We start from the raw sequence: 26,188 nt of genomic DNA on the forward strand, positions 1-26,188 counted from the left end.
TTGTTTCCCCTCCTCCTCCTCTTCTGTGAGTGAGTGTGTTTTGGTCACAACGTCACTGCACCCTGCCCACTTTGTGTAAGAATGGGCCCTCTGTCTTTGCGTATGTGTTTCCTGCATGGGGAACTGGGTCCGTGTGGTTGCTTTACTTTTCTCACACAAGCACAGAATGATGTCAGACAGCAGGGGATATTTGGGTGAACTGAATCTGAAATGAAAGCATGAGAAGCCTTTATAAAACGTGTCTCCAAACAAACTCCCCATGTTCTAGGATAATAAAAGAAATGCTTGTCTCTGTGCACTGATCTGAAGTTGAAGGCAAGGCTGCACCAAATAACACAAAATTACAGCAACAACCACTCCGCCCATCTCAGAGTCCCAGAATAGAGACTAAAAGGAGAAACGAAAACTGTTAAAAGAGTGTGTGTTGTGTGAGCACCAGGTGTAACACCCAGATGCAATAGAGATGTGAAAGAGTGAGGCCACGTGCACTGTGCACACACCCAGAGACACACACCCAGTTACTATGCCTGGTGGTCATTCAATGCCCTTTTAGTTCAGTCGAGCAAAAGATGATTTTCATTCAAGCAAGAAATAAAGAAAAAAAGTGTCCTGCTAACACTAAATAGAATATCTATACGTCTATTTATCCTCCTCTCTTGAAAGGGGGAATGTGCAGTGACTCGAACACCGTGGCCTACTCACAAACTTTGCCTGTGAACGTATATGTATATTTATGGTTAAGCATGTCACATAATCCCTTCCCAACTTCCCTTTAATGTTTCGTTTCAGTGAAACTTTATTTCCTTCGGGGACATAACAGGATTATTCATAATAAAATAAATGAATGTTTCCGACATCTATTTCATACTCATCTACCACAGCTACATGTAGTCTGATTGCAACTGATGAGACAAGTCTCACCACGTATGCAGGTGTGTCTGAGTCATCGTGGTTGCCGAATAGCAACACACCCACGGAGCGCAGAGGGCGCAGTCGGACTGGCGGGCGCGTAGTGCTCGTCGTGAAGTTGTATCGCAGCTGCTGTTGAGGTACTACGGTGTCCAGTCACCTCGGGCAATTTTTGATTAATGACCTTAGTGGAGCAGCACATTCCTCCATGGGAATTTGTCTTTCCAGGAGTTCATATTAAATTGGTGTCCCTATATACCACACTTGCTGCTTTTTTATACACAAATTTGTGTAGAAAATAACAGAAAGGCAGAGTTCCGCTACTTTCGATGTAGAGCCATTGGACTCTTACTTAGGAAAATACATTTTTAAGGTAGTCAATGGCGTTGATCCTGTTTAAAAGATACGTTTCTTCGATAACAATTGCTTGTTAAAACACATGTTTTAAGACAACGATATATCTGTGCATGTAACAAAGCGATGTTACCTAGCTAGTTAGGTAACCATGCTAATGACCTAGTTAAGACAAGCATCAACTCCACTGAAACCACTCGAGAATGAAAAGCAAAGTCCCACCCCTTCCATTATCAGCAGGGAAGAGAGAGAACAATCAAAGCAGCAGCAATAAATGGGAGGCAATTTATCAATACCCGCAAGGGTCATCAAACTGTGAGGATTCATTTAAAAAAACTGTTGGATATTATGCAACATTGGGGTTTTTGGTTCTTTCGTTATAAGGATCCTATTATACTTCCTAATATATCTAATGTTTAAATTACACAACAGTGACCCTCGTATGCGGCCCATTTCCTGCATTGAAACCTGTGCTATAATGGGACTCCCAGCTGCTTCATAGAAACCTTATTCTAAGTCGTGGTTGCCTATGAGGGAAAGCTTTAACAATATAGCCCTTTCTCTGACTCGGCTCTGTAGCTGAACTAATTGCAGGAAAGGCCAGAGAGCTCACATTGGATCACTGATCATACAATCATCATAGCAAAAAAAGTGACTGTGACATTAGCAGTAGCATTAAAAAAAGCCTTGTAGAATTAGTGGACTGTGCAAAAGGCCATTACAAATCACCACGACCTACTGGTTCTGCCAACACACACTGAAATATGAGTGTGTATGAAACTAACGTGGTGCACTCTGTGACTTCTTGAATGTGAGCTCTAATGAAAAGTGACTAAAGGGTTGGTGTATTGCAATCTGACAAGAGTCCAGAAATAGTCTGCTAATAGAAGCAGTTTCCCCTGCAGGCGGGCCTTGTGTGATTCAGCCCTGTAAAATGTTTGGGCCCAGTGCTGTCTAAACAGGCAGAAAGCAAGAACATAGTAAAGACATGATTACTCTATATAAGGAATTGCTTCTTGCTCTCAAGAAAAGCCTTCACTGAAGAGCTATCGGTTGGTGTGTAGACCTTTTACAAAAGGCTCTTACCAGGGCACTTAATTGCACATTCCAGCTATGAAGTCAGTCTGAGCTATTTCGACATCTAAGTACGTAATAGTCTTGGCATAGTTCTCATATGAAACGGGTTGTGTTCTGGGAATAGATGTTACTTTAAATACTTCTTTGTTGGCCTGTGAACAACAGAAGTTCTAGTCTGTTAAATAAATAAAGGCCACACTGGTATGCTCGCAGCAAGAAGGTATTTTCCATTGTGCTTAAATTGACTCAATGGGGAATTTTTAAATTCCTCTTTTTCGCCAGTACTTCCAAACTCAGAAGAAGCTGAAAGAGCCACTGTGTGGGGGGGAAAAAGTCACTGATGCTAGCCAGAATTTTAGAATTTGAGTTTTGAGGAAATTTAAACAGAAAAATGAATCAAACAGTGACTGTGACTGACATTTTGGAAATTACACTTATTTGGATGAATGGATGGAAGAACATTTGGATGGATGGCCACATACTGTACATACAAAGACAGATACATATATACATATGTGGATATACGTATACACGTTTCTGAATTAAACACTCCCAGAAAAGTAAAAAAACCAAAACAGGGAATTGCATCTTGGTTAATCTGTGACCACATACTGTCACCGTCTTCCTTGTAAGAGATATTTATGGTTGTAGTAAACACGAGTCATTTTGTCAAGTCTGTCTGTTAGAGATAATGACACAGAAATTACTGTGTAGCACGGATCTGCTTTAACACACTCAACTGTCCATTCCCTGTTTTAAGTAGTAATTCAGACTAAAGCACATTCTTGATTTAAATGTGTAGCTACAAGAACGTTCAAAAATAAATCTTCACCATGCAATGAGGAAAAAGACAGAAATATTAAAAAGAACTGTGCTATAGTATTATTTTGGTATTCAGTCCACTCTCCCAGCTATATATTGTATATACAGTATATATATCATCCTTATTTTCGGCCTCATACTTACTCCTACTAGTTTTATCCTAGAACATTTTTACATGCTTTAATGTTTAATACAATCTTTGTTTTTTCTTATACTGTTGACTCATTTTACCACCTGTCTCTTTAAGAGACAAGTGGTATCACATCTAAATGGTTTAATAAATCAAGCCTTTTCTGATCCAGGCAGTAAACTGAAGTTGAATGGGTTGTCTTCTTTCATAATGTCAAAAGGAAAACGGGAATATGGACATTTTCTTTTTATTCACTGAATATTCTGTTGGTTTTGACCATAATGTTCTTTCGTATATGCAGATATTAAAAACAAAGATATCCATACACTATCATAAAAATAAAGACATTTTGAAACATAAACTATGTGACACTTTAACATGAATAAGTGCCCATGTATAATCACACTCCAGTGCTGGGACTACTGCACAAAATTGCTATCCAAAGTCTCGATCATGTAGCATGTGATCTGACAAAGAACAGGCACTCGTCCTGCTTGTCCCTCCGGTCACTGCAGCCCTGAGAGACACTTTCGTACTGTATGTGTGTCATCTCATGTCTGAAAGGCTCTCGGGCTCTTTTGTGTCGTTCAGCTGATGCTGAACGGGGTTATTTAGGACTGATGGCACACTGTAAAAACACAATTCCCTATTGGGCCATGACTAGAAAACATCACAAGATTTCTTTGGAGCAGGGAAAACCAATTGGTGAAAACTTTCACAAAAAGTGCAGAAAATAAACATATTCAAGCGGTATTATGTACATTACTGAATGTAAGGTGTACTAGTAGCCTGTGGTAATAAGGAGTAAATGGAAAGATTGTGTGCAGGTAACTTGATACATGAGTATTCTTATATAACAATTTTCTATGTTTTAGATCAATATGAGCAACCAAATGGGTTAGCAAATGTGTTATCTTCACATCTTCGCAACTACGTTAGTGTGACTGCACTAATACCAGACACCTGTGAGCTGATTAAAACAGCATGAAGACTAGTTAGAGAAAAAACAACACGCGACAGGTAATGTTAAACTGACTATTGGTTCTGGCCCAAATACTAATTGTACAAATGCAAACTTTAACAAGGAGGAATAAAAACCTCAATCTCAGCAGAAATACCAGGATTGCTAGACGTTAGTAGAGTGGATGATTCAATAATAGTCCATAAAAACAAAGAACACTCATTAAGCAGCATCAAGGCTTTAGGGGCTCAATCCATGCATTCATAAATGTATCAAAAGTGTTCAAGAGGGCTTTAAGAAGTTGTTTCGATTGTTACGGTAAAAGGCTTTTATCTCTTTATCACTTATGATCCCCATGAATTTGGACCAGCAGAAAAAAGGTTTGGAACGTGATGCACAACCATTATGTCGGTCTTAACTCGCATTTGACTCCGCCGAGGTTGTGAAGAGTTAAATCTTGATCGATGAACTGCAGGCTCCCACCCTCCAGCTCATGGGTCTTTGAGCATCAATAATTGGTTGATGAAAATCAAGCTGTTCACTGGCCAGTTTCCAAATTAAGCCCCGGTGTTTACAGCCCTATCACACGGGGGCTCTAACTGGGAGATCTGGGTTGCCCCTCCGTGGTATTCAGATGACTGCCAGGGCCTGTTAGCGTTCTGGGTTCAGTGGGATGTAAAGAGACTCTACGGGCGCATGGAAAGCCGCTTTTCATCAGCGTCAGCCCGTCACCAGCTCCATGCTCAATACTGAGATATGGAGGCATTACTAGAGAGCTGCAGTGAGGAGAAGGGAAGGACCATTAATAATCCTTTTAAATTGTGTTTAGACACAAAATACATCATTTAATCTTTTCATTGAAATGTGAGTCCATAAGTGTCAAAAGTTGTGAAAAAGTGTGCACACGATTGCAGTAACAAAAATCATATTTTAAGTATGAGTATAATAGAATTTTTCTGAATTGAAAAAGTTTTCAGTAACTTTAAAAAAAAATATTCACAATTTAGGGAACCTTTAATTGCGATTAAAAGTTTTTAAAATTAGACTTAAAACCATACAGCTATCTAAGCTAAATGGAGGCCTTACACTTCCAAACATAAAATATTACTTCTTGGCTGCACAAATAAAATCGTTGATTTGAGAATAACACATACAATCACTGGCTCAATACTGAGAAAAAGTCATTGTGGTGGCGGTGCGCGGTTTGGCTCGGCTGCAGAGGGGACAGAGTGGAGGAGTGGCTCGGGGAACTGTGCCAGGTGGACGTGTAATTGGCCTCAGCTGCATTCTATTGAATGGATAGTTTGTCTCCTTGTTTCGGAGGCAGTAGTGGCGATCCGGCACGGGAGGAGCAAAAGGATCTACGAAGACCTCCTCCCCTAACAATCTTGATCCAGGCTTTAGAAAGTGGTCGGACTGATTTACCTCTACCAGCTATTTAATGAGGACAACCTCATGACGTAGCAGTAAAGGGATTTTAATCTCCCTAAAACAGATTTTAGCGATGCACAAAGTGGAGAATTTTGAATTGTACACCCAATCAGAAGGTTTTTAATAGAAGTACAGATGGAAAAAAAAGATTAGAAAAAAATAAGCGATTATGTCTTTCTATCTATGAATCTACATAATTCCCTACAAATAAAGCAGAGATGGGAGGTGAAAATAAACAGGATTGTACCACAGAATACCTGGGAGGCATACCTGTAGTTTCTTGGAAGGAATTTAAATGGAAAGTAGTTACCAGATTCTTTAGAACCCAGGAAATAGGAGCCAACGCATTCCAACTTGGTCTGGCGTAACATGCTGTCAATCACACACATTGGCTGTGCCCCAGGTTAAATGCACATGGTAGAGACGTCTTTGATGGTGAGATATTCCAACAAGACCCCATACGAGCACAACTGGGATCCATACCTGAAGGCCTGGGTGGGAGGGCCAAAAAACTCCTCCTGAACATACAGATCACAGAAGCCCTGAAGGGTATGAGAAACGGATCCCCCTACATACGATATATGGATCCAATAAGTATGGCACATCTATCAAAAAGAAGGAATCTCATACTCATCAAGGCTCTCAAAGCTTATCTTTACAAAACACTGGGGTCCTCTTGTCACAGCATTATTAACACAATGAGGAAAATTACCGTATGTTGCTTGGCCCTCTGCTGAACTGTGATCTGTTAACTTTCTCTATGCACACACACATTATACACTGTTCGGGAGTGTTGTTAGGCAAACCTCGAACGGTTACATTATTGGTGATAAAGTACTGCCTCTCGTTCCTTATTGCTTTTATAACACGGTTACCAGCGAAATTATAAATGGTAAGTAAATAGTTGCCTTTCAGCACAGAATAATTACATTACATGTAATTTAGCTGACGCCAAAGCGACTTACAATAAGTGCTGTTCAACTGTAGAGATACAGACTAAAACGTGTTATAGATAGATCGGCTCCTGATGTTGTAGAGCGTGTACCTACTAGATCGTGTTATTGCTGTGACGTTGGGAGTCAGGGAGAGTTGGCTGTCAAGTGTCATTCAGTGGGCTGAATATTGTAACCGTCATTTCTTTTGCGGCTGAATATTTTAACAGTGATTTTTTTTTAGGTTGAATTTTTTGCAGTATTTTAATGTTGAAGAACATTCAGGTACATAATTTCCAATGCATAAATATTCAGCGCTAGAAATTCAATCACCATTTTATTTCAACCCCCGATGACACAGATTTACTTCCATAGAAAGAGCTTTTGGCAGCAAAGATAGAGGCAGAAAAAGAGAGAAGAGACTGGAACGTATGCAGGGTCGTTAGTTGGGGAGAGCGGAAGAGAGTAGTAGCTCATGACGTCCACCTTAATTGTCCGGTAGCGAAAGCTCGCATTGCCTCAAAACGATCATTTGTGGGATTTCCAGTTTTTTTTCAGCAATTTCCATCAAGCTAAAAGCTAAAATGTCGGTCGCGCAAAATCTAACCTGTGCAGTGATATGGAACGCTCGGCAACTGTACATTATCGCTCAATAATGCACCCCCCTGTTGATTTCATCAACACGTATTATAATTGTATTTTTTAAACATGTAGGAATTCCTCTGCACAGTTCTCCGCTGTATGTTGCGCCTCTGTTTTTACTTCCAATGCAAAAATCTCTCTCCATCTTCTACTACTGTCCCAGTCTCTCCTGTCTGACTTGATTGCAACACGCGGCGGTTTCGTGTCGGTGGTCAACACACACCGGTAGTACAAACAAAGCCACGTTCGCTTTGTATTCCGTAAATCTCTGCAACAATAATCGCTTAAAGCATTGACCTTGACAGCCCTGGTAAAAAGATAATAAAAAGGTCTAAAATATATTTTTTATAATCACACGGAAAAGCATAGTAATAGCCGTAGCAAATGGAATGAAGGACATCGTTCAGTACGTCCAAAAAACAAACTAAATAAGTCATTGTAGAGAACATCAACAAACAACTTGTTATTGTGTTTTATATAAAATAAAGTAATGCGAAAAAAGTCAGTTGTGACAATTCACTTGTAGGATGGGACACAAAAGTAGAGACTGACAACGGAGACGATATGTTTCTTTACTGATCACAAAGAGTAATAAACAAAAGGAGCTCAAAGCGACTCCAACAGGGAGAAAGCAAGAAGGCAAAGTCCTGAGTCATTAAAGAGACATGGGGATTGGCACAAGGAGAAGAACACTGACATACTGGAGCGGGGGACACAGGGGAGTATGTATGGGTGGGGTGATGAGGCAATTGGAGGCAGCTGGGTGGACTGGGCAGGTGGGTAGGCCGAGTGCAACCAGGTAACACACACACACACACACGCAGTGAGATACATGAGGCTAACGCGACGTTACACATAGGATGGTAAGGCAAAATAAATTCACAGTAAAGTATGTAGAAAAGAAGTCATAATTTAGCATGTTCCTAAAAGTTGTATTTTATTATGTATGGAGAAAAAGAATTATAGTGTTGTTTGTTTCGTAAGCCAGTCCCCATTACTCCGGGTACGAGTAAAAGTAACCCGTTAAGCATTTATAATCCTTCTGAAGTAAAAGAACAAAACAATATATTTTATATTTTGTACATGAATACACTATTGATATAATATTAGTGCTGGGCCAAGATTAATAAATTTAATTGATTGATGGAATGTTTTTCATGTGATGTGACAGCAATGAATCACATTATGCGCAAAATTCAATAATACTTTTATATTTTAACGTAATGTCAGAACAATAGAACAGGCAGTCTCAGAGCAACAGCAAGTTAACAGTATATGAATCGGTTTTATTTTATTTTTGTGTGAACAGGTAGCAGAAGAAACATTTGTCTTTTATCAGGGAACAGCAAATACAGTCTACTAGTGAGGGTCCCTGTAGAGTGAGGGAACAAAAGAAGAAAGTAAGCAGCTGGAATTTACTCTGCAGGGAACTTTTTAGTCTGCAAAGCCTGTGGATTTTCTTTAGTGAATCCTTCAGTGATGCAGGTTGAGCAGTTACACAATGACTAAATTAACATTTAACGTCTACTTTTTGCATCCATTCTTCCGGATTCTTCTTTTTGTCGACGGTTCTCCTTCCCGCCGCATCCGAAGTCTGGCTCCACTGGTTGTTTGGGTGGCTGGTTGGCTGCCATCATTGTTTGCTCTCACACACAGGTGAGCAGGCTCTCACGCCAATGGACTTCCGGAGCCCCACTTCCTTACCCATCTTTCAACTTGGCCTAAATTTTAATTTCAACTGCACAACCCCTAATTTTGTGAAAGCTTTTTGCACGTTATTGAGGATACAATCTGCCCACAGACAGACAGAAATATGAGTAACCGAAACACTGGACTACACTGTGATAGTACGTATCGTACGTATCTACTAACCACATTTTAAAATATTAACTTATTTAAGCTAAATGTTTACACTTTTATTTAAGTAAATTAGTTGGAGCCCAATTAGACCCCTTGTAATACTCCCAATGGTTTCTTGAGCAAGGACCTGTTGTCACACATGCAAAAGTTATTATTTAAGTATGTCCATCCATCTTCAAACAGCTTATCCTGTACTGGATCGGTCACCAGCCAACGGCAGGGCAACAGAGACAAACATTTACACTCACATCCACACACCTACGGGCAATTTTTAGAGTTCCCAATCAACCTAATCCCCAGAACATGTCTTTGGACTATGGGAGAAAGCCGGAGAACCCGGAGAGAACCCATGCAGACACAGGGAGAACCTACAGACTCAACTCCTCCAGCTGTCTGGAATATCTATTGAGTGAGCATTGTTTTCATGACGCACAGCTTTGCATGGGAAGTGTTTTGTTTTGTCAAACAAAGGTAATCTCTCTGACCTTTACTACCCTACTAGTGCTATGTGGCTCATTTATTTGTGTCTCACTCTATAAATTCACAAACCCCATGCATGCTCATTTATTTACCAAGTAATATCTGCTGACCGGACTTTTGAAAGGATAATTAACGATGAATTAGAATATGCCTTAATTAAACAATGAATCTCAAAACTGCTGAAACAAGGTTTTGTAAGTAAATATTTTTGCAATCCGTTCAGAGGCGTCTATAATGCGTGTGATTGTGTGTAGTGTGCATGAATGACTAAAGATGCTCAAATTAATAATATGTTTAATATCATAATATGGTCACAGTGGTAAAATTAGCATTGTTTAGTATTGACTTATAGCTTTTGTCTCACTTTGGGGTTAGACTGTACATTTATAGCACTTGGGTTACTTCACGGTTAATGTCTTCTCTGCTGCAATAACACCTGTTTGTTCCTAAGACAACGTTCCCTACTTAGCTCCTAACGCATAGGACTTCATGAGAAATAACGATCATGACGGAGAAACCTATGCAATGTAACCGTTAGCATGACGCATTTATAGTGCAACCTTGTTGATAAAGTAACAATTTATGTTGTGTGCATGACTCATTACTGTAACACCACACGGACGAAGGCATCTAAAACGCTCTTCTTCGTAGTCAGTAAGCAGAGAAATCGTAGCATCATAACTACGTAGCTCAGTGAAAGCGGATGTTGGATTCCCTGAACACTGCAGATTCTTTTCTTACATCCTCATGAATTCTCCTAAAGATCTTTCATTGACCCCCTGACGTTTTCCACAGAGGTCAAGGAATAGTGGTTAGAAAAAGACGTTAGGAGGTCATTCTTTGACAGTTTGAATCCACTTTCTCATTTATTCACACATTACTCAAGCTCATATATGCACCAAGCGATTCCTGAAAGGACCCACGTTGTCACGGTTTGGGTCCTCTTCCTGTCTTATTTTGTAGTTTTCTTGTGTCTCGTGTCTCTGGGTGAGCTTCACTTCCTGTCCTGTCATGTGATTGCCTGATTGCTTCCACCTGTGTCCAATCACCTGCACCTCCCTTGTGTATTTAAGCCCCGTGTGCCTGTTGTCGCGTCATTGTTGAGTGTCACCGTCGTTGGTGGATGTCAGTCCTTGCTGTTCCACTGGATTTATTAAAGAACACCTTTTTTTTGTGGAACACTCTGCGTCTGAGTCCTCCCTGCCCCGACCCGCACCAGCCCGCCGGACACACGTTACTCTTATACCTTTATGTTTTCATGCAAACGGCCTGTCTTCCTGCATCTTCATTTTTCCTGACAGTGGAACATTGTGCTCACGTACACACTTCATTTACCCTGCGGGTGAAAACCAACCTAATTCAGTTTCTATTTGCCGCCACAATTGGTGTGAAATTCCTTCAATTGTTGAGTCTATTGTTAATCCATAGTGATCTCGATCAGGACAAATGCTTTTCCACATTCATAGTGAGTAACCCCTTTGGGTTGACCCTAACCCTCACTTCCTTACCTCCTACTCAGGGTGGAGGGCACGCTATTCTTCCAATCAGAAGATTGGTGGTGCAATCCCAGGCCCCTGCTACCCCGCGTGTCAATGTGCTCTTGGGCAAGACATTTGACCCCAACATTGCTCCTGTAGCCGTGACTTCGTTATGTGAATGATGTGAATGGTAGTTACTGAAGGGCGCCGTGTGTGACAGCTCCTCTACCTTAAGGTGTGACTGTGTGACTGTGTGAATATTGTGACTGTGAGTGATAAAGTGAAGTGTTAAAGCGCTTTGAGTGGTCGGAAGACTAGAAAAGCATTTTACAAGTAGTTAATTTATCATTTACTTAGCCAATAGGTACTCTTCATAATTCAAATCTTGAGTTTTTCTAATCATTCTTAAAGCTTCAATCAACTTCAATTTGCATCAAGAACATTCTCTTTTCGGGTTACCTTCATTTGAACCAGTAGGTAGACCTGGCACGCAGTAGAAGGGGAGGCATCCATCTCGACTTGCACCACAATCCATGACAAACATGACAAAAGCACCCGAGGCTGGAGGCTGAAAGTAAATGCACAAAAGTTGCTTCTATGGCATCTTTGTACTGTTGTGCTATAATTTGTTCACACGAGTGATGGCTGCTGGAACAAAGCTGTTGGCACCATACACCTCCTTCGTCTGGAGGAAGGAGCTAAAGTCCACTGTGCAGAGGGTGGGAGTGGTCCTTAAAACTGGAGCTGGTTATTCTCTGTGTCTGCAGCTCAGGGCTAAACTGTGACTCACCAATCATTTGAGAATCCGACGCAGAGAGCTTCCGCTCTTCAAAGACCATGATACCAGACGAAAAGATAAGGTCAAACCAATGAAAGCTGGATGAAATAAAGTCATCGTGTTTTTGTTAATGTGGAAGCTTCCTGAAATGTATTAAACGCCGGTGCAACGAGTCAATCATTGTCCTAAGATTTTTGAAAGATTGCACACATTCCACTGTCTGACCCCAAATGGATGTGACTTAATGTGTGTGGGCAAGTCTTCAAAAATCAATTATCATGTCTGGTTTTTCACACCGACAGACCTCTATGGCTGCGCTCTCAATCACTTCTAACTGCTCCCGGCCATACTTCAGGTTTTAATAGCCTCCAATTAGAGGTGAAGAAACGTTGAAGACATCTGGTGTCTGACAAGATACACAGAATTATAAGATGACGTACAATCCGAGTGCACAGGATCCTTAATCGTGAATAACAGACACGCTCAAATACAAAAAAGAAACGCAAAACACCAAATCAGACGATTTGAATATTTTATTAATATGTAGAAAATGTATTAAAAAAGGAACTATATAGTACATGTTTAAGTCAAACTAGAGCTTCATTTGACAGTAATATCCAAGGCTATCCATCAATAAATCCTTAGTTTCAGCATAATGAACTTCTCACAGTCAAGATTTTATCAACAGGTATATTTCATGGCAAGATTTGAAATCAATGCAGTTTCAGTGTCTGACTTATATAACAGATATCCCCATGCAGGCTGGTATATCAGTTCATTTACATTTAAAAGTAAACCCATGAAATAAAGCATTTTCACTTTGATATTACAGGAGACCATGTATCGTTAATTGTATTTCCACACAATGATGCATCAGTAGGAGTAATTGGACAATTAATAACGTAGAATAAATTTGATTAACTAGTTTCCTGTAAGGATTTAAAAAGATGGAGGGGATTCTCCTTTCAGACAATCCCTCCATTGAATAATTAAAATTGTCCATAGCAACTTGAACCAAAAAATTTCCCTTAGTGGGTTTCCCATTGATTGACAGAATAAAGTTTATGAACGAGTAAAGAAAAAAAAAAGTAAAACACTTATAATAAGAGTATCTTATAGTTTGCCATGAGATAAATCCCTTACATTACAAACAACATTCTGTTCTTTTTCTGCAAAGCTTCGTGACCTTTGTCTATTGTTACAAAATGCACAGAGGCAAACTTCATCTAAATAGTTAATGAAATAAGTACTGGGAGAATTCCCTATTCTACTATAAATCACTGTGGGAGATGGATTGCATGAGAGGCTCTGAAACAGTCACCATGACAGTAAACCATAAATCAGACCTGGGAAAGGTCACATGTTTAAACCGCTTTCTTATAGATTACATTTTAGGTCATGTTGGTTTTAGTCTACCCATGCGGGCAATTTGACTGTTTGCACAACAGCTATGATGCTTAATGAATCTCTATTATCTACATACGCTACCGTACAAACTATTTCGAGAGAACCTTTTACCCGGATCAGCAAAAAAAAATATGTCACTAAAATGTTCTCATGACTTGTGTTATTCACTATTAGATTCTCGATTTAGTCAACATGCAGTGGGATCGATTCAACCTTCAACATAACAATGGTTAAAAGAAGTTAAAAGGGGAACGTTTCAGAGGGCAGAACGAATTAGTTTGCATCTAAAGGGGTAACACATTAAAAGTCACGTTATCGTCAACTCTATATCTATGTGAGTATATTAGTAGTTCATAGAGGGCAAAGTTAAAAATATACAGAAACAAGCCAGGTTTTCTGACCAAGGCTCCTTAAGAGTAATCTTTCCAACTATTTAAGTCAGATTATTGAACATTTATATGAAACTAAATGTTGCTTGCAGGATTGGTTACATTGATTTTTAAGGGATGTATCAGACGGGACATTTTCTCTGTGTGACAATGTGAACACTGAATGAAAGAAAACGCTTGGTGCGCATGCTGCAGATTGCGCCCACCCCACTAAAAGGGATACTTCCTCTGCCATATTGGTTGTTTTTGTTGTTTCACTGGGGAGCTTCAGTAGCAAAGCAAAGAGTTCACTCCACGGACCGTTCTGCTGTCTTTGTTAAGTTCATTTCAGCAACCAGTGGGGGATACGGCAGGCTAAAGCCGCTGCACTGTGCCCACCCCACTTTCTTTTGCATAGAGGGCAGTGTTCACATTGCATAAACTAACACCAAAGGACATGGACGTCCCTGGAAAGTGAAGATCTATTAAAAGAGGAAAAACTGCTTTAGTGACGTGGATGACAAAGCAGACCAAATTTTGAGTCCTTACTATGCAGATCTTTGGTTAAAGCTGGGGTATCCGAAATATGTGCGGCATCATTGGGGAAAAACTCCATAATAACAGATACAAGATGTATCCTATGGGCTGTATACGGATGTACGTCAATGTCCCTACGGGGAAATCGTAAAGTGGCCCCTCCTCCAGCAACAGGTGCTCTTCGGACACTGGCAACAACCTACACTCCATAGCAACCCCCCAAAAAGGGAAGATGGACATTTAAAAAAAAAAGAGACGATATTGGTGAAGCAGTTCAGAGATGTAGACACTGTTTCTCTAGCTTTGCAGCTCCAGTAAATTAAAAAAGCAGAAGCTACAGCTGCGGTTAGCAGAAGGCTTTATTATCAGCAGCATCGCCTCTTTATTCTCTGAAACGCTTCGCCGGTATTGACACATTCTAGAGCCGCGAATCACATAAAAAAGATCCAGCGGAATTCGTGCAGAGTTTCTGCTATTGAACAGCTTAAGATCTGCAAGGTGAGCATGGTTTGATGAGCATTTCAAATCATTGTGTTTTTTGGCCTTTTGCAGAAAAAGCCTCAAAGAACTACTTGAATCCCAAAGTATGCTGAAAGGTTATCGTGGAATCTTTTCCCTGTAATGCCGAAATTAAATGGCCTTCCTCAGCTTCAAATGTTCCATCTATCTGCATCATCTCTGCAGGCATCGCAGCATCTAAAAAGTAGGGGCCAAAGATAATAAAGTCAAGGAAATAATATCTTAATGCCCAAGAACAAAAAGAAAAAACGCAAACAACTTTGCTGTGTTCCCACTTGTAGTGCAAATTCTCTCAGTGTTGGTACCAATAATAATAACAGTTTAATATAAAAAAAATCCTTTTGCATTATTAACACAAAGGATACTGTATTCAACAGTAACACAGACAGAGATGAATAAAATAGACTAAATACATGGTAATGAAGCTGTTGCTGGTGCACTGCAAGCTGAATAATAATAATCCTGGAGGTTCAGTTTAGTTTTCGATATTATTTTGATCTCTTATGTCCAGTGTTATCATGTTTTACGATTAGGTTAACTTAATAGAGGCTCAAACACCGATGCATCAAATTATATTAAATAGATGAAGTTTTCACAATATCAGCTATAAAAATATATATATATCTTACACTTAAGGGTTTTAAGGGCATTTACAGTATCTTTTTGTTAAAAGTGTTGTTGTTTTTTCAAAAGGGTTAAAATAATAGCTCTCTCAGTATTAAGGGCATTTCCTTGCATTCCAGGAAAGGCAAAAATCACAGACTTAAAGAAAAGCAAAAGCTTCTTGCTTTGCCTTTCCTATTTTTTTTCTCTCTTTTTTTTACGGCAAATAGAACCATTGTCATTCAAAGTATTTCATAAATTACATACATTGTCCTCTATCATCAGGGTAGAAGTACAGCAGGAAAAGACAGCTAAAGCCTGGCTGAGGCGGCGATAAACAGAGTTCGGACACGGTTTCGCCCTCTCTCATATTTCATGATCACGTCAAGGGTTATAACGGTTTCTGCGTGTTGGTAGTACATCAATAGTTATAGAGATTTCCTTTTTTCTTTCCAACCGAATATTAATAAAATATTAGTAGCTTTTTCTTATGACCTCACGTTTTCTTCCACCAAAAGGCATCAAAGAGCACTTCAGTGGTGCACACAGTGAGCAGAGACATCAGTAAACACAGTCCGAACTCCATTTATCCAAGAGTCTGGGGTGGGAGGAGGCCGTTTGTTTACACAGGGGCGGACCGCCTCCTCTTGCTGCTGATGCTACGGAAGTTGAATGGCCTCATCTTCATCTCCACAAAAGGAATAGAGAATTCGTGGCCTTTCCAGTGGTACCAGTTGATACCCTGTGAGAGTGAAACGTGTCATGTCAGAAGCTGTCTTCTAAGGCAAGGAAAGGGCATCAAAGACAGACAATATAAAGGCAATGAAGAGACTGATAATAGAAATGTTGTTATTCAGCTAAGCACGTTTTAATTACAACCGAGGGAATCGTGAGGGACAAATACCTGACTTGAGAGCGAGCACAATCATGAATTTAGTGTCATTATAGTCTCACTCCATCCCTGCTAATCCCGGTCACTGCCAAAATTCCTCCCATTTGCAGCTTTAAACTGAGAGGCAATTTCTCCCAGCGTGTCATTATGCCTCCATCTCTGCTCGCGCCCGTTCTCATTTCATGTCGTCAAACAACAAAGGAGTGAAGCTCCCAGGCCTGTGCCGAGCCGCCTAATCACGGCTCCGCACAACACCTCGCTTTCTCAATCGGGCCGTTGCAGCAGCGGAGAAGCCGCGAGAGAGGCTGGGAGAGAGCAGGGGAAAAGGGGCCGGACAAGCCCTCAGCACTCCTCGCTCCCACCTTTACGTGGGGTGTGCAAAAAGAAACACACCCGTCAGCGCGAGCGTGGCACAGCAGGATGGTTTATGGTGGGACACGAGTGCACCTGTCTGTCAAATGGGTGCGAGTACGAGTGTGCTTGGATCGGAGTGTCATTAACAACAGATGATAGAGGCACTTTTTATCAGTCAAGACTGAGATGCATCGTCTCTTCAAGTTTGATTAAAAGTGATGAAGTGGTGCCCTTATTTTCAACCTTTCAGGCTAATCAGTGTAACGAGCACGGAGCTGGATGTCTGAGGCATGTTTCAGGCAGTTTAATTCATAGTTGATTAACCTTTCAGAGGAGCATTAATAAACTTTAATTACGCTGCCAAAAATCATAATGTGTTTGAGTTTTAGTAAATGCCAAAATGCCACCGTTCAATTGACAGCACAGAGTCAAAGGCCACGCCTTTGCATTATAACATCTAAAAAAATTGAACTCAATGTGTCTTTTTTCAAAAAGAGCTGCTGTGCCGGAATAATCCGCAGAAATAGTTGTCAGCAATTTTCATTGCAACTACTTTCTATCAATGAATTCATTCCTGTGAAAGATTCAGCGTGAGGTGACTTGACAACACCGTTTTTGGAAAAACACATTGCTGTTGAATAATGTGAAAACCAAAGATTAATTTTTCTGAAGGGGTGGTGGCTGGAATTTAAGATGACAATATATCACAACCGTGACAAATGAAACCAAATATATCGGCTTGGCCTGTAGACTGGGAGACCTATTGATCCTCCTTCCTTCCTTCCACTTTATGTGCCTTGTTTACAGTAAAAAAAACGTTTTTTTGACACAGGAACTTTGTAGTTTTGAAGTTTAGGTCCCAGATTCAGGGCCACAAGAAGTTGGTTATAATGATATTGTGTAATTAGATAAACAAACGCCTTCATACTTTTGGGTTATCAACCCGTCCACTCCTTTCTTTTGAACGAGCTAATCCCGACAATTGATAAAATTAAAATGATTAAGTGATGACTTTATACCACGGAGTTATTTTACTTTCTAGCTAGCACCCCAAATGACCAGTACGGTCCTATCCTGACGTCTGGTGTGTCCATCCGGTGACTGACCTGACTGTGTCTGGACTCTCCGTATTTGCCGTTGAGGTTGGCCCTGTGGCAGTTCTTGTACCACCACGCTCCTTTGTAAGACGAGGCGCAGTTGGTGACGGCGATGTCGTTGTCTCTGTCTTTGGTGGAGAAGGGCCGGCCCTGGTGGTAGCTCAGAGAGTCACCTGCAATCAAGAGGGCAGACAGATGCAGGGCCTTAAACGTCGGCATATGCAGGGGGTTGGGGCGTCCACATATGGTGAATAACGGCGTGACGAGGGGACATAAACGGCCATGCAGGCGGGAGGGTAATGGGAAAGATATCACAGGGGGCAGGGGGAGAGGGAAGGACTCCTGCTACAGGCTCTCTGGATTTATTTGGACGGAGAAAATTACAATTACAAACATGAGGGGATGACAGGTGATTCTGGCATATGGTCATGTTGACAGACGGAGGGGACAGAAGTGGACACGTGGAGGAGTGATGAGGCAGGCTTCAGACGCCAGAGAAAGTAAAAGATGGAGGAGATGGGAGAGGACACCCTTTGCCATATTAAATCATATAGTGCAATATGTATTGTCTTTTTCAGAAAAAAATTAATTTATATTGCGAAAGGCTTTTAACGTTGATGTCCTTGGGTTTATCACAAGGACATCGTCCCCAAAGCGAAATACAAAACACAAAGTATGTTACCTCAAAATTCAACCCAATGCATTCACACACGTACCTGCGGTGCCGTTGTACTCTCCGAGTCGGAGCTTGTAGTGATTTTTCGCATCTCCAATGGAGAATTTGTCATAATTGGCGTAGACCGACTCTTGTCCGTCCTTCATGTCGATTCTCAGCTCATAACGGCCCTGAGCAGCAATCCTCTGGATGTTGTCCAGACCTGGGGAGATAAAAACACACTTTGATTTGCTGCTGTTTCAAAGAACCAAGTATATTAAATATGAAATATGAAAGACTTTACACTCCTTGACGAGTCTCAAACTTGACCAATTCCACACTGAGAGACAGTGTCCCCCCCCCCCCCCCCCGGGTTCTTTGTAGGTTAAAGGTTTGTATCCTGATAAGCTCTTGGTTGGACGTCTTTGTCAGCCAGTTGTTGTGGATGACCATGACTGAAATCGTCAAGAGCAGTGGCCGCTGTCACCACCGGCCCTTCTGCAAATGCCACATGTTTCAATTTTCCGAGATACGCGGCTTTGCTCTCTATCTCCAAGGTAGCAGATGTGAGGCCGGTTTGAACAACGGCAGGCGATAAGACCCCACGCCGACCTGAGAGATTGGAACTGCCGTCGCTATCAGATTGCAACGAGCCCCCGTTTGGAAAAAGAGTCTCTCTCCCTGCTTGACCCCCAACAGAAGCCTCACATGTACAAAACAGAAGAAAAAAAAAAACAACTAAATCCTCCTCCGCACTGATAAGGAGTAGGAAGTGAAATCCGAGGGAGCGGGGAAGCTTCAAGTCGGCTGAAATACGTCAATGGATAATACATCAAATCTACCTAACAACCTAAAGGCACTTAAGGTGACAGAGGAAAAGCAATGCTTGTAATAAAATGGTGTTTCACACTCAGTCTTCTCTAATTACTGTTGTATAATATCGCGGTTTTATCAGCACATAATGTTGCACTCGTCTGTTTCATTTTTTTTTCCCCACCAACAGTTTTATGGGACCAGACTGCTCTATTCCAAACTGCAGCGATTAAAAATGCATTTCGACACACTATTGCACTCTTTTACTATTAACAACCATCTCATCACATTTTATAACTAGCCTTTCTCTCTCACCTACACAGAAGCAAAAATCAAAAAAAAGTATTGGCCGATGAGCGCATATTCCCACACAGACACCCTGGTTTCTCTCTGTTATTACATCATCAAACTGACATTGTGTTCAGCCGGAAAACTGGCCGAGGTCAGTGAGTATAGAGAATAGATTGCCCTTGAGCTGCAATAAAAACGTCCGTTTTCAAACTATAACACATAATAATGAAAGCTTAATTTCCATATTCTTTAGTGCTGACCAGTCAAGTGCCTCTTCTTTTCAGTTTGAGTGGATTTAATGTCCGTGTTTATGGTTCCACACTCCAATATACTGCCGTTATGTGTGTGCAGGCAGTGATTAGCTGAATGTTCACTCTAATAGTTCTCCATGGGCTATGACCTAATCCATGGGAAGAGGATTGAAGGACAAATGGCCTCAAACTGCAGCAACCATCTGATGCCACGATAACTGGATTTACTTTATTTTGGAAAAATACATTCTTAAAATGCAGAGAAAATATTATTGGTGACAGGACAAAACTCAAATAAAAACTGTACTGAAAGAGTCTGAGAGCCATTTGAAGTGACGACACATTCAAAACAGTGATAGTATTATATTTAAGATTTACAAACTGTTCAGGGGTCTGCCAGTAACATGTCATTATACAGATGTAATGTCCGGGGATAATACATTTTTGGGGGATTGTGCATGCCAGTGTACTGAAAGTTGCAGTGATGCTGCTGCTTTCTTTACCAACAATGCTTCTGTGGCACATTTTGCAGAGCATAGTAATCTGTTCCAAATCTGCTCTCCTGAAACAAAACCACTTAAAGGAGGAAAGACCTGCAGTTATTTTTCTTTTTTTAGATGAAATATTTTCTGTTGCAAGCAACTACAAACTAAAAAAAGAATGGGTGCAGGATAATAATAGTGACATGTTCCGTTATCCTAAACCTTTTTTCATGGTCGACCATAAATATTCTTTGTTTCATGATGTGCTCGAAACTGGTTTCTTTGTATCAGTGATTCCGGTGATCATAAACTTGTCATCACAGGATGTCATGACATTACATGACATTACATGTCATTTAGCTGACGCTTTTATCCAAAGCATCTCAACCATAAGGATACAAACAAGAAACAAGAAAGTGCAATTTCATTAAATAAGCCGATTTACAACTTGCTATAAAAATGAGACATTATAAGTACAATTTAAGTGCTACAATGTGTACGTGTTTTTAGTCAAGGTCCGACTGTGCTGAGTGGAAATAGAACTGCAGTGTTAAAATGAGGGAAGCGATTGTATTAGTTGTCTTGCACAACCTCCTCTTCCCTTCGGCTACTGTTGAACCAGAAGGATGTGCCTGTGTGAATGACCTCTTAACATCACCTTTTTTTGTGTGAAAAAGACACATAATTAAATATGCTTCTGCCACACTCCGATGAAATCAGGCAATTAATGGAAAGTATTTTTAACAGAAGACATTTTGACACGTAATCGCAAAAGCACAGGCGTAAATAATAAAATGAAACTCCATTTAGCTGCTTCAGCTTCGTGGAATTAGCGGGCTACAACCTCAGAGGTAATGTAGCAGTTGTTAATGTCATAAGTAACTTCCTGCTCCGTGAAAAGCAGCTCTATGTACAAGCACTAGACCCCACGGACTGACATGTCAGTTTGCTACACGTTGTGCCGTACTCTGAGACTACCGTGGACCCCGTTGGCGTGTCATCTATGATCTGGCATCACGGCGAGAGGCTTTCACAGAGGCAGAGAGCAGCTTGTGATGCTCCATACCCTGAGGTCACATTAACCTGCTTTCATGCACTGAGAGGACAGAGTACTGTACAGGATAGAAGAAAGACGAGGTGGTGAGTGCACCCTAGGAGACCCTGAATAGTAAAGAAAGACCCTAGAGACAGAAGGAGGGGCCCCCGACTGGTACGCATCGAGGACAGTGAGGGGGCAGATTATCGCTGATTCAGCTGCGATGGAAATGGGTCAGATGAAAAGTCGTACTCGCTGAACCAGATATGCTTCGAAACAGAAATATAAATCTACAACGCATGGAGCAAATCGGTGTCAAGATGCTGACCCATGTGCCTCACTAAAATACTGCTGTCAATGTATAGCTCACTATATACAGAATATACTTTCTCCTGTATGATCTGTGTAGTGTTATCACACATAGAGCTGCCCTGTGGTGATGAACACAAGTAAACAAACAGATGACATTCTCATTTATTCCATGAGTCTGAAGAATGGCAGGCTTTAGTTTCCGGTTTCTTCATATTGGAACTTTGGCTTCGTAAGGTGTTGGATCTAAAATCTCTTTAAGCTTTTACTTATTACTGTGAGCTTATTCACTAATGGACGAGAGCGTGCACAGCGATCTTGTGTTATGATCTAATATGTGTCAGATGCAAAGTAAGAGCCTTGGCTCTGTTATGATGTGGTGATAATACAATGCCATAAAATCCCCCCCCCTGTGTTGTTCTTTAATTTCTCTAATCAAAATGTTGAAAAATCAGTCTTCTCAAGGTCCTGATGCACTTAATGAAATATTCATGTCATGGTTTCCTTGATTCATCTGCGCCGACACATTAACTCCGAAACTGGCCCATGAAGAAACATGACTCATTTGCACATTTTCTAATGAATATAATTATTTTTTCATAATGAGATTTTGGAGAGGGGAAACAGATATCAAAACAGTGAGATTGTTATGTTCTTTTGTCTTTGAATCAGAGCGACACAAGAAACAATTACCAAGTCATTCCAGGGAGAGATGATCTTTCACAGAATACCGCAATAAATCGGATAGCCTATTTGAAGTCTGGGGTTGAAAGGAGAAATGAGTGAAAATAGAGAAATAGAGACCCAGTAGCACGCTTCTCTGTCCTCATAAAGAGTACAAGAAAGGCTCTGCTGCTCATATTGGAAACATCTTGTCTCTCCATAAAAAAAAGATATACCAATTGAAACCAAGTGAAAGCTATGACCCTCTATCGAATGTGACTACTAAATCCTCTTCAGTCGTGGTGAAGGTGCGAGGGTAAAAAGGGAGAAACAGCCTTCACAAAACGCAACAAATTGGGTACCAGGTTGAGGCTTAATATCAGCCTGCAGCCCATGAAATGCAGCTGAAACAAACAGATTAATAAGCATCATATTTGGATCAGAAGAGAAACAACCTTCATAACAGTAGTATCTTAATTAACTGATTCATTCGTCCTTACCGAGCCAGAATTCATCCTCCAGGTTTCCAAAGCCGACCCGATAGTCACTCCACTTCCTGGAAAAGTCTGTGAGGCCGTTCTGACGACGCTGAAATACCTGGGCACCAAAACGATGGCTCAAGATCATGAAAATGCAACACAGATATGGACTAAATCCGCTCAGAAAATCCAGTACAGTGATTAAAAGAACATTTGGTACGGTTTGAAGTTTGAACAGACAAAGTTGCAAGGACTTACAATCCAGCCTCCTTCGTCCGTGGTCATGTCACAATACACCTGCACGCCCTGGCTCGGGTCTCTGTTGATGTAAACGGTGTAGACGCCGCTCAGCGTCTCTCCGTTCAGCAGGTGCTGGGCACAATTCTGAGGTGTTGCAAACAGACGACTCCCTGGTGGAGGTGGGAGAAGGACCAGTCGTGAGTTATTTTTATTCTTTTGTTTTTGACGCAAACGGGGAGATTTCTGTCAAATGTGTGGATACAGTTGGAATTTAAATGGTGTCAATTGTAACATATTTTTTTTATATTTACACATAAAGATGTGTTTCCGGTGTTGGGCAAAAGTGTTGAAGTGCAGAGTTGAAATCACACGCAAAAGATTCAACTCTTAGAGAGTCAACTGTACGAAAGAGCTGGAGTCATTTTCCAGTGTCAAGATCAGATCAAATGTAAACACCATGTGTTAAAGATGCAACGTAAGTTGCTTTTGATAAACGCATCAGCTAAATGACGTCGTATTCAACACTGAGCGGATATATTTTGACACTTATTCAGAGTTAAATTGTTAACACTTCGTTGAGTGTTGATTTAACACTGATATGATTGGGACAATATAAACACCAGCTTAAAATGTGAATCTCACAGAGTCAATTTAACTCTCTGAAATTTGCTGTGTATGTGTGATGTAAAATGGGGTCCATGTAGCAGTGGACACGCAGCTTTCAATTATAGAAGATATAAACTACTTCAAATCTTGAATCAAGTTCAACTCAGCATTTCATCAGCGGAAGGGGGGGGCAGAGAGAAGGGACGGAGTATCTCGGTCTGCTTTGGACAATACACAGCTTGGGAATCCAAGACAACATTGAAAAGTGTCTTCTAATAGAATTCAGAGGGAAGCAGCCACCTCCCCCCACAAGCCCCTTGATTGTCAGAAAATTCCTTTTCTTGATCTCCCTCTCAGGAGTTTCCCCTCGTAAAGAACCATTGATCCGCAGGCTCATTTCCTGCATCCACGCTAGTGAGCTGCTGTGCTTTGGCCGCGTAATGTGGGCTTGAGACTGATCCATGTGGGCACATCTCTTTTTTGTATTTATACAATCCTTTGCGATGTTTTATAGATGAGACCCCAGGTGATTAGCATCTTCCCGACGCCCCCTAACCCTGGTGTGAGTGACGTATCCCGCATCTAATTACACACTTGGCTCACTGGAGATTGGAGCAGCCTGTGGACGGCCACGCCGCAGGTACTGCTTAATGAGAAGTCTCCCTCAATACGCTACAGGGAAGGGAGATGAAAATTGTGCTCGGCTTTGGGGACCCATTATTGTGCACCTTTTGTTGTGTTGTCAGTAATGTGAAACTGGGTAGGAGAAGGGTGGAGGGGGGCCGAGGCTGAGGAAACTGACCCAGTAAGAATCTCTCCGGACATAAATGAAAGGATACAAATGTGGTGTGTGTTTGAATGGGAGTGCATGTCTTTGTACTGTACCTGTGGTGAAGGTGGTGGAGACCACAGCGCTGGTGTCAAGGCCTCTCGCAGCCTGTAGGTTGACAGTGAACTCCGCGGTCTCTGCCAGTCCCTCCAGGCGAATCCATGTGTCCTCCGCATCCAGGATCAGCTCCTTGGTGCACACGCACATCGACAACTTCACACCCATACCTCTCACAAGATCGCTCTTATAAAATGTCATTTTTTTTAAATTGAATTTAATGTGTAACCAGCAGGAACCTCAGGAGAGAAAAAAGTAATTATATTCTAGTCCCCACCAGTCGCTGATAAAACATAGTGAGCTGGTGAGTTTTCAAAAGACCTGCGGCAACAAAGCAACCTTCAAGCTACTGTTGCTCAGGAAATCCACGACAGCTGGCTTTGTGTTCCCGTAGCACAACGTCCTATCAGGCTGAGGTGGATGTAGAGGGGCTGGGAAAATGACTTAAATTCATCTTAAAACTGTATTGATGCATTTGTGGAGTATAAAATATACCTCTACACATTAAATATATATGTGAACAAAAGTAACACATCTAAATGCCGCACAGTTCATTCATTTCAAATAAACCAGACTAAAGGTTTCTTTACTAATACGAATTAAATACATCTTCAGTTCAGTTAAAAACATTTACAACACAATCATTTTAAGTATTAGACATTATTAATTATTTAATTCTAATTCCTTTTAATCAATGTATCTGTTGTGCAAAGACTTAATGAGGAACTTCTCGGTGTATTCTGTGGATCCGATGTGCGTTCGTGCCGTTTGAATCGTGGTGTCTTCTGCTGCTGTGTGTTTGGCACAGAGAGAGAAATAAAAAGAGTTTCTCTTCCGAGGTCTGCAGAGCAAGTCTGGGGCCTACGTTTTCACATCCGACAGCCAAGCCGAGACGCTGCTAAGCAAAAAGGAAACAAACATTTCTATTTGTGGTTCTTAAGTCACAGATACCCTCCTTTTTCTAATGTCCCGTTCTCTGACCCTGTCTTGGGAAGCCGAGACGTTGGACCGAGTATTTCCTGTGACCTCAGTTTTTAGATGAGACATGAATCCACAGAAGATAAACGCACAAATAGGAACTTGCCCATTTGTGTGTTTTAGTGCACGTGCATTACTCCTTAAATTGGAAAGACATTCAAATGTAAAAAGTAAATATTCAGCCAGTGAAAACTACACATTTCTAGGCAATGTATTTATGTGAATTAAGCGTGGCAGCAGCTGGTAACTTGTGTCTCTCTGCCTCAGAGGATCTTACATATTCCCACCAGATTTTTAGGGTCAAGACAGGGTCCATATTGCAAAAGTGAAAGGACCGTGTTTTATAATGCATATCTTTATGCGCTTTCCGGTGATTGGGTATTTGAGGGTGAGTGGTTGGATGTTTGCTGGATGTGCATTCATCCTTGTGAGTATTGGGATGGAGACATCTTTATTGCTCCAGGCGCAGACATAACTAACAGTGATACATGCATTTACGAACTGGTAAGTAAATGTTGCTCAGTCAGGAAATTAATCTCGCAGCTAATGTGTGTAATTTACAAAAGTCTATTATCTCTGTAAGAGGCGAAGCTGGCTGAACATCTGTGAAGATCACCCGTATGTGGATAGATTAGAGCAGAGTTAACTCTGCATATTGTCGCCGACGACAGACCTCAAATGAGGAAAACCAGCGGAAAATGAGCACCTCAATCTTCCACTGAAGCAATCATGTTTGCTCTGAGCAATAATGAGGAATATGACTAATTACTTCTGCAGCAACATTATTCAAATATGAGGCAGCTCACAGTAATGAGATTTGGAGATTGAAATGCAAAAGAACATGATCAAAGAGAAATTATTGTGTTTC

The 26,188-nt window shown here is 41.0% G+C and overlaps 1 protein-coding gene across 3 annotated transcripts in view; it reads right to left on the reverse strand.

Annotated features, from left to right (window-relative positions):
* Nucleotides 1–12,372: 12,372 nt before the first annotated feature.
* tnr (tenascin R (restrictin, janusin)) overlaps nt 12,373–26,188 on the reverse strand; it is a 121,705-nt gene continuing 107,889 nt past the window's right edge. For all 3 annotated transcript variants that reach the window (XM_037458201.2, XM_037458202.2, XM_037458199.2), the window contains exons 25-30: nt 24,342–24,474; nt 22,869–23,020; nt 22,632–22,728; nt 18,348–18,509; nt 17,641–17,804; nt 12,373–16,030 (exon numbers count right to left, since the gene is read on the reverse strand). In XM_037458201.2, coding sequence (XP_037314098.2) covers nt 15,911–16,030; nt 17,641–17,804; nt 18,348–18,509; nt 22,632–22,728; nt 22,869–23,020; nt 24,342–24,474 — 828 coding nt within the window. In that variant the 3' untranslated portion in view covers nt 12,373–15,910. The remainder of the gene's footprint in view (nt 16,031–17,640; nt 17,805–18,347; nt 18,510–22,631; nt 22,729–22,868; nt 23,021–24,341; nt 24,475–26,188) is intronic.

Source organism: Pungitius pungitius, chromosome 15 (genome assembly GCF_949316345.1).
Source record: "Pungitius pungitius chromosome 15, fPunPun2.1, whole genome shotgun sequence".
Taxonomy (NCBI): domain Eukaryota; kingdom Metazoa; phylum Chordata; class Actinopteri; order Perciformes; family Gasterosteidae; genus Pungitius; species Pungitius pungitius.